General features: G+C 45.2%; 1 protein-coding gene across 9 annotated transcripts in view; it reads right to left on the reverse strand.

Moving 5' to 3' along the window:
* The window catches only part of Gprk1 (G protein-coupled receptor kinase 1), a 42,529-nt gene extending 31,375 nt beyond the window's left edge, over positions 1-11,154 (reverse strand). Inside the window, exons 1-2 of one of the 9 annotated variants that reach the window (XM_086993153.1) lie at positions 9,891-11,154; positions 4,000-9,695 (exon numbers count right to left, since the gene is read on the reverse strand). In XM_086993153.1, the coding sequence (XP_086849279.1) occupies positions 4,000-4,112 (113 nt within the window). In that variant the 5' untranslated portion in view covers positions 4,113-9,695; positions 9,891-11,154. Of the gene's footprint in view, positions 1-3,999 lie in introns of all 9 variants that reach the window. The other 8 variants (XM_086993154.1, XM_022809862.2, XM_022809860.2 and 5 more) reach the window with 8 other exon arrangements.
* Between the last annotated feature and the right edge of the window lie 81 nt (positions 11,155-11,235).

Consider the following 11,235-nt stretch of genomic DNA (forward strand, 5'->3'; position numbering starts at 1 on the left):
ATGTCAGGCGGCAAAAAATAGTTTTCGACATTACTAATTCAGCTCTCACTGAGCTAATTTGGCACAGGAATGACATGTACAACTAAGACAGCAGCTGGTTCTATTAAAGTGGCTTACGTTACCAGATGGCATACGTGACTTTTCCCATGTGTCTATTATAACTGTATAACATTTTTTTAGCCTGCATCCCTTCATGACAGGCCTTTCGCTGGAACAAGTGGTACAAACATTTTGAGTATATTCTGCAATTTTTCGATGCTAAAGGGATGAGGAATAAGGTAGGTGTCGAATATGCGGTCTATGCCAGTCGGCCTACTTAATTCTCAAGCTTGAACCGAGACCAATATGCCGCGATCTCGTAAGAGGGGTGACGGATCCGGTGTAACGATGTCACTGGTCTGGTAGAATAGCAAAAGCTAGCCAATGGTACATACTGTTGACCATGAGTAAACGAAGGGTTTGATGAGAGGATGCAGTACAACAGCTGCCTTACGTTACGGTACTTTTTTTCTACCGTATTCGATACTTGTCTTGACGATTCTACACTTATTTTCTTCATCTAGGAAATCTGTTCGACGCGCGTTTTTGCCTAATCAGCGTTTACTTTTGCACTGAACAGGAATCGAACAATGGCTTGCTTGTACGTTAACAAACTTGAAATGTGTTTAGTGTCAAGAATACGCTACGGAGCGCGTGAGTAGTTTATCTATCAACGTCCCCTATAAAAGCTAACTAACAATAAAGTCAAATTCACTATCTTCTGACGTTGCTGCTTCTATCGTTGGCTGCTAGCTACAACTTTAGCTTTGGGCGCAAATCGGCCTTCTCTTCGACCTCAAACAACCTTTGATCAGTTCCGAGTTAATCATGGTCCTTCGATCAGTTAACAGGTGCGGTTATTTGATGGGGCACTGCATGACACCTGACTGACAAAAGAGGGCAAGGGGACATATCTGTGTTGATGATTGTATTGTGACAGCAATCGTTTTGCCCTTTTTTTAGTTATCGAAGTTTGTGACTCTAGAGTGACCACCATTCGCGTATGTATTGCAACGCCCTGTTGCATTATCGCACTCGAAATCGTGGGGCGTAAAAAAGATTCTACTGCCTCTCGTAAAAAACCGGATTACCCCTACCGTTAGTAACAAAATCGACCTTGCATGCCGGGTATTCATATCGGAGTCATCGAAAGGGCGTTCATCGATTTATTTATAGGTCGAATTCACTGCACCAATCCCGCCCTTACTAACCTGGCGAGTGGTGCTCGCAATCTGGCGTCGACCGATACATAATTTAATGAGACTTTTTAAATGAAGTATGAGAACCTTAGCACAACATCGGGGTTTTTATACCTGAAGGCGAAGTCAACAACGAATGCTCAGCATTCAGCGCAGATTAACGCCGACTCGGGCATCAGGGCAGTCTCTATTGGAGATGATCTGAAAAATCATCTATTCAGATCAGTATTGGAGTTTGGTATACACAATGAGCTCCTAATGGCAGAGGCATAGTCCCCTTCCTAGATAAAGGCTGTACTCTTACAGCGTTATATAGAACGTTAAGGATTTTTCCTTAACGTTCTATATAACGTCAATAGACACTGCAACTGGCTATACGATGAAGATCGTCACATTCGTAATCATACCGTTGTCTTTACAGAAAAATTATTCAACAGTATATGCATGATCATTTAGTTATAATAAAAATACAATCACTGTAATTCTGCCGATGGAAGGCTGCGTTCTGCGTTCCGGTTAGTTCTCTTCCGTCTCGAGGGACGCGTCCACTTTTTCTAGTTGTCTAAACTCATTCGGTCCGTTCAATCAGGTTCAACTTAGTAAATTGCTGGTTAATTCGTACCTTTTCAAAGTGCTGATGCAATAATAGTAGCTAGAGGCGCGCAGTGTTCCGTGTGTTTTTGTCCCTGTCAAAGGCACGACTATTTATATCTATCTGTAGCCATGTCGAAAGGTTGCTGGTGACAACTCTGATGGAAATTGCGCGGCCACTGCATAGATAAATAGCCAGTTATATAGGTCAAATCTCTTTTGTTTCGAGTTTTACGTCTGGTATCGCCGTTAGGCATCTCACTAGACGGTTGGCTCCCAGTGCGAAACGCTGTTGACGCCTGGGTTCGAACCTAGACTAAGACGTGACCCTAAGATACCTCACCCGCTCAAATACGTTACCTACTGAGCTATCACGGGAGTTAAATAGGTAGAACTTGGTCGATGATTGCTGGTGCACTTAGTTATCAGTAGTTAGGCAGTCAGGCGAATGGTGGCGGCAGCGATGGCACGCCCTCGTTCTCCAGTTTGTGGTATTTCTGAGCGGAGGCACAACGGTTCCCTGCGGAGACGTCAATGGAGCAGGAAACTGTAAGGCTGGCAAGAAACTAGAGCCTAGATCGTGGAGGAGCCCGCTGTTGCTAGCGCTAAGCCGCTATTTAGACCCCTGACACTACCGAAACCGCGGCTGTCGTTGACGAACATACCGGATGGTCGGACGAAAAATCTAATGTTGTTTGTTTCACATAAATGACGACAACCATCCATAGAGGTATTACATAGAGAAATAAGATTCGAAAATAACGAAAGTGATATTGTTTACCAGTTCGTCGGTATCAGCTTTTTCAATAGGTTTTCAGTTCTAGGAACGTCTTGGCCGGCTTCGTCCTAAATGCACAAAGGTACCCCTAACAGCTAGCAAGATATCTTTTAGCCGTGATTGCTGCAAATTCACTAGGCTTAAATATTCGGGCCCGTTTGTAGAAGATAGGTTGCGAAAATGCAACTGTAATAGATACGTTAAACAACTTATAGGGCTTTGCTTGCCCAACAAGGTAGAACACGAATCTCGTAAATTTCGTAGTTAACGGTTGGTGGAGATCGTAGATGACGCTTTTACACTAATAAACTAAGCTTTACTCTGATATCAGCGTGCCAGCTGTCCCATGACAAAATCATTGAAGTACACATGGAAAAAGGATACGGCCAAGTGGAGCACTATATTTCCGTAAACAAGAATATTAAAATCGGTCGCGGAGACTTCGGCATCTTGCAGCTACAGTGACGAGCCTTACAAATGAGTCAGAAAGCTGCCGGATCGGGGGTTGATACGTGAAAGGCTCGTGGTGCTATATATATCTATATAAGTAAATATATTGAATAAACGGGGTCACCGCTTACGTTAAGGTTTCGATGTCACATGTAGACGAGATGATGTAGTGATAATAGGCTAGCGTCGCACCTATAACCTACACATGATGAAGAGTAGGTTTTATACATTTTGTGTCCCCTCTACCGAACAGGCTATGCCGAATACAAAGCCAGATACACGCCATTCAGCCGTGTGCACCTAGTATATATAGTAATTTAACTATTCTCAAAGTATCCTTAAGTAATGAACACCTGCATTAACTGCAGCAACTGTCCGCCTCGTCTCTTTTTTTTTCTATAACTAATTTTTTGTATCATCATTTTTTATAGTAATAACAATAATAATAATCTATGTTTATGCGAACAAGCGAAATTAAAAGGTCTGCAGAAAGGCTCGAATCTCAAGTTGGGGGCATGCGCCCTCGTCAATATTGAAGCGGATTAATTTTAATAAATAAAACGCATTCAAAACAAGAAGAAATAGACTATTAAATTCGAAAATAAACATTTCTGAAAGAACAACAGTTGTTTCTGTGTACGAAAAACAGAATATTCTCTGCTGTTTCTATCAAACTCTTAATTTTTTGGCAATGAATATGTTCCTCAATTATCAATTCGCACGGTGTATATTAGCCCTGTACATCAGAACACTCGGTCTTCAAGTTGCTTTATAATAAATACTCGTCAGAGACATATTAACGATAGCGTTTATCACACGAGACAGTCACCAGCGAGAGTCATATAGCGTCATATCACTCATAATGATAATAATGCTAATAAAGGGCTGTATATAACAAATATAGTAATTCTTAATAAGATAGACACTAATGTTTCCTCCTACCTGGGGTCCGGAAGAACGATCTTTTTGCTTGCTCTCGCAGCGGGCGTCGACTTCGACTTCTCCATGGCCATAAGGTAAGAGACGTCAGCCAAGACGGCTTCCAGGTCCGCCATGATGTCGCTTTTGTTGTATTAGAGCGGTAGGCTTAAACAGATACACGCGCCCTGTTAACATACAATAGTGCACTTGACGGAAGCTGCGGCAGCAACACCACAACTATACGGCTGACGGCAACTAGTCAACGTCATGCTCCGAGAGAATCGCTCAGTCGCAGTAAACCAATCTTGTACGAATTTGAACAGCGCACGGCTGTCTTCATTCCGCAATATAACACAGTATCGTAGACGAGACGCTACGAGGAGACCGAACGAACTGCTTTGACCAATGATGGGAATGCCGTAAGCAGACGCGTAAATGACGGGTTTCAAAGACTGCGACCGAGATCCTTCTGCACGAATCAAACGTCTAGCGATTGCTCCGAGGGAACGGAAGGATCGGATAGTTGCCAACATAAACTGGGTGGTTTACTTGATGTTCTGATGGGAGCTTTTCTTTTCTGGTCGTGCTCACAGTCCCCGTTAAACTTTCGTTTCTTGATCTTGCTATTTATATATACATAGATGATAAGCGTATATATATATATGTTTGTGTCTGTGTGTTGAGTGGCCAATAAATATTGAATACAAAATATGTGTTGCCTATTGAATATGCAACGCTTACTTTTATATGTGCCTGGCTACTTTGCTTCCTGTTTTATTGCTCGCTTGCGATTTGCCTATTTTGTTGCGACTTCACGATTTCTCACAGTCCCTGTTGTGCTCCATAGGCGGCGCACTTTCGTGACTCCACTCGCTGGAACATTTTGCACAACAAAGCCATTGTGAATTCTACTGGTGGGCGGAGGTGGGCGAGCACTTTCTTAGTACACGCTGTGGTGTTTCTCGATTGGCACGCATGCGGACGTGGCAACAATGATACCTGTCGAGTCTTTCTATGAAACTATGCAATTGACCAACCAGAAAGCTCGACGATAATTAATTACGGGACAGGGGCATATGAGGGTTCGACAAGCCAGTTCTTCACTCCCCTATTAATTAGTTAGTTTCTTCTTAGCGAAGAGAACTCACCCGTTTTTATTATTTGGCCCTCTTTTATTTTTTTTTCCTTAATTTCCTTCTTCTATATAGGATCCGCTTACTGTTTTCCCTCGTTGCTGATGGTCCACTTTTTTCTTTATCACTTTTGCTTCTAATTTCTCATACTACAGTACTTGTCGCTGCTCCGCGGGGCTGCAATGGTAACCGAACGTAACTTTTAGACGTCCTGCTAGAAACAGGAAGTGATGGCTGGGAGCAATCAGAATAACGTTCCCGTAACTATGACTGCAGCTGGACGTTGCAGTTGTAATTGACAGTTGTTTTGTTGTGAGCAAACGACGATATTGTCGCGAATAGAGATTTTGGTTCTCTCTTCTTGTTGCCAGCACTCCTCCATCGCTCCGTGAACTGATAGCTCAACCAGCTGGGTCCGCCACTTTTGCGCTGTAGCATTGAGTCGTTAGCCCAAACAAGTCTGGGTTAGGGAATGGGTCTGAACCAAATAGGACGTCCAGATCTTTTTAGGTCGTTCCACGTGTCTTGTTCGTTGTTCACCTAGAACTCACCAATTGGCTGAACTTTCTTTTTAGAGAACATATTTTTTGATCTTTTTTTTTTTGTTTACTGCATAAACTGAATCACCGATCCAAAAATCAATTAATTATTATGCGATAACGATAATATTAAATTTTAGGCGGGGTATAGACGAGTCCTGCGGTTGCAGTTTATTCTCGTTTTTCGAAATTCTGCTATTAAACATATAGGCAAACAGATGCGAACACTGGCAGCTGGACAAAATGGATCTCGCACCCGTAGCGCGGGATGCAATTAAAAACTATAGACTTTATAGGCGTCCATAGGGGGCCAAGCCGCCAATAGTTGTCTAACGTCAGCGTTGTCAGTAAGACAGTCTACTTTATCCGATAGTGGTTTTGATATTTGGCGTAGGCCAGCTTTCTCTTTGCATAGAGCCACTTCTAATGCGGCTGTTTCGTGAAATTTCTATTTGCTATCTTGGCGTCTACGTGCATCTGGCCGCCGTCTTATATTTGATTCTTTTCGTTTATCTTTTTTCCAGTGTTTGATAACCAGCCTACAGATGGTGTATGCAGGCCGATCCGACAGGACGGCGCAGTTGACCTGGACCTCGACTCTAGCTTTTCAGCAACCCTCTAGTCGTTCATTGGCATTACCCGTTAACGAAAACCTTTCGAAGCGTCGCTAAATACCTACATTTTTTTCCATCGTTTACTGCTTGAAGTGATTTTTGTCGCTGTCACTTCTCGTGCTTTTTTGGGGTGGGTAGATGTATTTTGACGCCGTTCAGAAGCTTTTCACTGGGTCCGCTCTGTCCGAATACCTGCGTTGGGTAGCTGTCGAGGGCGTCCAGCGATGTCGCTTCGGATATCAAAGATGATTCTCGTGAGTTTTCTTCATGCCTTCGTTATTGGTGTCGGTCGTCGCAGTTAGCTGATGTACTCAGTTGTCGTCACGCCATTATCAACCTTTCACCGCACTTTTTAGCTTCTTGGCTGTCACGACCCGGTTAGTCAGCGGCCGCAGCAGAGTCACGGCGGAAAGCCTTCCGAAAGCATATTGGCGCTAGTTGATACCTCGCCTACTCGAGTAGAGATTAGAAGCGAAAGAATACCGACTACTGCTGTGGTTATCTGTACGCTGGTACGGCTTACGGCTCGCACCTTGACCGTAACTGTGGATGACGCCTTTTTAATCGTCGCCGATCGTTGCCGACGAACGTTGCCAATCAGGTCTCTCACTCTGGCTAGTTTTCTTGCCACTGTAAGTTTACCACTGACTTGATTTGCGGCATTATGCTTATGGTCCTATCCTCGAACATGCCATTGCCGTCTTCCAAACAGATGAACAGCATATAGATTGTCTTAGTTGACTGCTGGACGCTCAGAGCTCAATACTTCGTGAAGGTTGGCTACTGACGCACACAGTGGGTAGTCGAGAAAGCTTAGTTGCCAAATGTAGAAAACCATACTTCGTAGGACGATCAACACGACGCCGTTCCTTTCATAACGGTGGCGATGTTGCAGCGCACGGAACGACGGTCGCGGCTCCGGTTCCAGCTGCTAACAGCAGCAGTAGCTTCACCAGCAATACACAAACAGTGCATTACCTCCGAGACCATCGGTACCATGACTACGACGGTAGACCATTACACGAAAACGCTTGGTTTTACGATTTCCTCTATAATCAGTCAAATGGCCACCCGACTTGTCCTTACCATAGAAGCAACATCGTCATCAATACAGGCGGAAGAGTAGCGAGCACCGAGTACCTTCGTCATTGGCGATGGACGCGCAGCCAACTCAACTCCAACATCGTCGATACAGGCAATGGAAGGAAGTAGCAGCAGTAGTAGCAGCAGCAGCAGCAGCAGCAGTAGCAGCAGCAGCAGCAGTAGCAGCAGCAGGCAGTTCGGACGATGGCCAGTGTGACGAGCCAGCGGCCTAGTGTGAGATCGCGCGAGAGAAAATGGCGGAGAGGGCCTAGGCGAGGGGGAGGGGCAAGAGAGCAGGAAAATACGGAGAAAGGAGGAAATCCCGAGGTTGGCAGCGGCCGGACCTTCGCACGGATGGGCCACAGCCGCCAGCCGCGCCGAGGGGAGCAGTGCAGGATGCGTAGTCTAGTCTGTATGTCTCCGTTTATCCGTCTACGTGTTTGGAGTCGTAGAGGGTAAGAAGAGACCGAATGGAGAGAGCAGAGTTGGGCAACGGCAGCAGAAGTGGTCGCGTTAATGGTAACGATAGGTCGTGCGCCGATCGTCGTAGCGGCGTGCAGCCGCTCAAAGCATAGTACACCAGATCAGACCGACGAGCCAGTGCCAAAGAGGCAGCAAAACGGAGAGGGTCTCAAGAGAGTAGTCGATCGTTGTGCAGGCGGATGGCCGCGCGAGCGAGTACCAGTAGCAGACACCCACACCATGATGGCAGCCATCAAACTAAATAACGTTGCCAACGTTTTGAGAAAAAGGCAGAAAGGCCCCACAGGAAGAACCCCGGTAAGATGGCGCTAGCGACAGCAGCACCAGAATGCCTGGCAGGGCGCACACAGTCAAACACACAGACTGTGATCTCTCACGTGGAGAGAATAAAATGTTTTCTGCTTACAGCGCCTCCTAGCGCGGAGCTCACAAATATATTACGGCGTTTGCCGTTCTAATGGATGGTCTTAGTTTCCGGTACCTCTTACGTGTCCGTTTGTGTCGATCTCGACGAAGACACCGTCTGGCTACAAGAAACCAGTTTATGTACGTGTGACCGGATGCCCTACTATGCTCTACGTCTGCTGCTTGTTGCAGGAGGCCAGCAGGAAGCACGCAAAAATATGGTAGCGTGTACGGTAGGAACGCTTTGTACATGAACAAACCGAAGGACGGTAAGGAAACACGGAGAGAGCAAAGCAATTACTTTCCCACTGTGTGGAGACGACAAGTTGCTGCAGTGAATAGAAACCGACGAACGCGTACGGCAAATATTGTATGCCAAACGAGCCAGGGGCCACAACCAAGGAGGTTGCCAGCAGCTTCACAGTATGCAGGATTCTAACCTCAGTGGAGACCCGTTTGCAGCTATTCGGTTGCTCAGAACATGCTTTGCCTCAAGTCGCCTTGCACAAACAGATAGATAGATACACATTACTACAATTACTAGGTGCAGTACGACACTGGTTCCATAGCTGAAGTAACGGCCGCAATCGACGCTACGGCGGCGCTCGCGACGAGAGCAAGGGCTGCAGGGAAAGGGATGGTGGGGACAAAATCAGTGACAGCAGCGGTGGCGTCTGCGAAGAGCATCATTACCAGAGCGAACACCGCAGAAAGGCAGAGGCACGAGACACCCACTGTGAATGAGACAGTGGATGATCGCTTGGAGATGATTTCCAACGGTCGACCTACCGTACAAACTAACATGCACCGACGTGTAGAACAACCAGCTGATGCAGCAGGTGATTGCTACCCTGACCATTGTCTGCACATCGGAAGTATAGGAAAGACTATGGCAGCAAATGCGGCGGGAGTACCCATTGGAAACTGCTGGCAACCGTTCGTTTTAGTTGCGTGTTCAAATAAAGCATAGCTTATCACCAACAAGATAGACATGGACTGTTGTTAACTTTTGACCCGGCTGAGACCGAGTCGGAGGTGGCGTTATGGCTTAAGTTATCGTAGAAATCGCCCACAGCTATGCCAATTACTGTTATTTTGCGGTTACTCGTGATTAAGTAGTTATGTTAGCGACTATCGACGGTCTAACCTTGTTAAGAGCCCAACGTGGTTATTCTTTCCCACCGCTTAGATTTCAAAGAGTACCAGACCTTTTTAGAATTATTTGTATTTTGTGCTACTGTTGCCGCGTTTCTTCTTATTGATACTAGTTCATTTCATCGAACTAAACTAGACAATCTTCTCGTTTGTTGGCAAACAGGTATACGTTCACATGATCTGTTATGCTTGCGGGTTCGTCCATGCAAATGAGCTTCGATGTTGGTCTCGGCACGTAATCGCATCCTCAAAAAAACTTCTTCCGAGTTATGATATAGTGACGTTCGTTATAAACTTCCTGTCACCTGGAAGCAAGATTAGAGGATTTATGGCGCGTAATGATCCAGCAAGTAAACTTCCTTTGTGTTTGATTTCGTTAACCTAGTTGACACTTTTGCCCTTGTCATCATCACCGCCTTTGTGTTCACCGTCTAGTAGCCTTTATTATTGCACCAATACAATCTATCAACGCAGATTCACGAAAACGTACACAGACTTACAATTCACGCAAAATGATTTAACTTGCGTCTCACGCTTTACCCAGGTAAAGTTTGTTACGCAGCAATAACTCAAAAACGTCACGCTACAAAGTCTAAAAACACTCTATTTTCACGTCCTCGTTCTCATATCAGCTGGCATTTTTCTAAGCAATTGCCACGCAACGTCTTGTCACGTATAACGTGTTTCATTTCAGCGGTTACTTCCGTCTTATACACGTATATCCAGGCACTCACACAGATTCATACGTTAGAAGATTAAGCACTAAGATTGCAACGGCAGTTGGCATGTTACTATTCCGGTGGGTAACACTTTCACATGGGTCAATTACTTGGGTGTCACTAGTACTTTGCGCATTAGCAACAGTACTCTCCTTTAGATACAGCAGAACGGCAAGCAGGCGATGATAAATCACTTATTCTGTGATCAATAGCCTAAATAGATGACCTGCAACTGCCTTAATAAATAGCCAGTCAATCGAATGCAGTCACCCGAAGATACGAAAGAAACATATACAGCTTAGAAAGCAGCGAATAACAACTTTTTTTTCCCTGAAGTTACTCTAATCGTCCCCGTTTAGCCACGTTTTGAATTAGCCGCACGTGCTCCAACTACAATACAGACACGGCTGGGTTTCTACTATTGTAAATTTACCAGTCGTACCACCCATAAAATAACAATAACAACATAAACAACCACGTTAAAGATTGAAGCCACTGTAGCCACCCATCAGCATTTCAGCTCCACTAACTTAATTCTCACATCAGCTGTGAAGTGCGGCGCCACCAGTTCAACTTATTGGGATTTAGAGAATTGACGTTCTTGCCTGTAATCATTTGATTCCTCCCTTGTGCTTCGCGATTTGCTGGAACTCATGGACAGTGACTGAATAGCACTAGCGACAACAATCGTACCAGCTATCTTTGCATTCCCTTCAAATATTTGATAATCGTGAAGACGGGATTCGTTTCCACCGACCTATCGACGCGGACACCGCCAGGGCAGCAGGTGAAGCAGCCCACTCTGTTATCGCGTAAAAAAATTTTTTTGTTAATACAACAGCTATGACAAACGTGACTTCTTCTGTGATTCGTGTTACAACAAATGCTAGTGATTTGCTTAATGAAGAATCGATAGCCGAATTGGAGCAGTGTTGATGGTCGCCACCGTCGTTAAATCGCTCGGCTTTCCAACCAACGAAAGTCCTGCGTTATCCCGCAGCCGTCGTTCTTCGGATAACCAACAGCTGTTCGTTAAACTGTTACTCATGTCTAGGTGCATCTGGGTCTATGTGTGTGTCTATGTCAGTGTTTTGATTCGTTCACCGTACGCCGTAAACACGAATCA

The sequence above is a fragment of the Varroa destructor genome, unplaced genomic scaffold, assembly GCF_002443255.2.
Source record: "Varroa destructor unplaced genomic scaffold, Vdes_3.0 BEIS01000006.1, whole genome shotgun sequence".
Taxonomy (NCBI): domain Eukaryota; kingdom Metazoa; phylum Arthropoda; class Arachnida; order Mesostigmata; family Varroidae; genus Varroa; species Varroa destructor.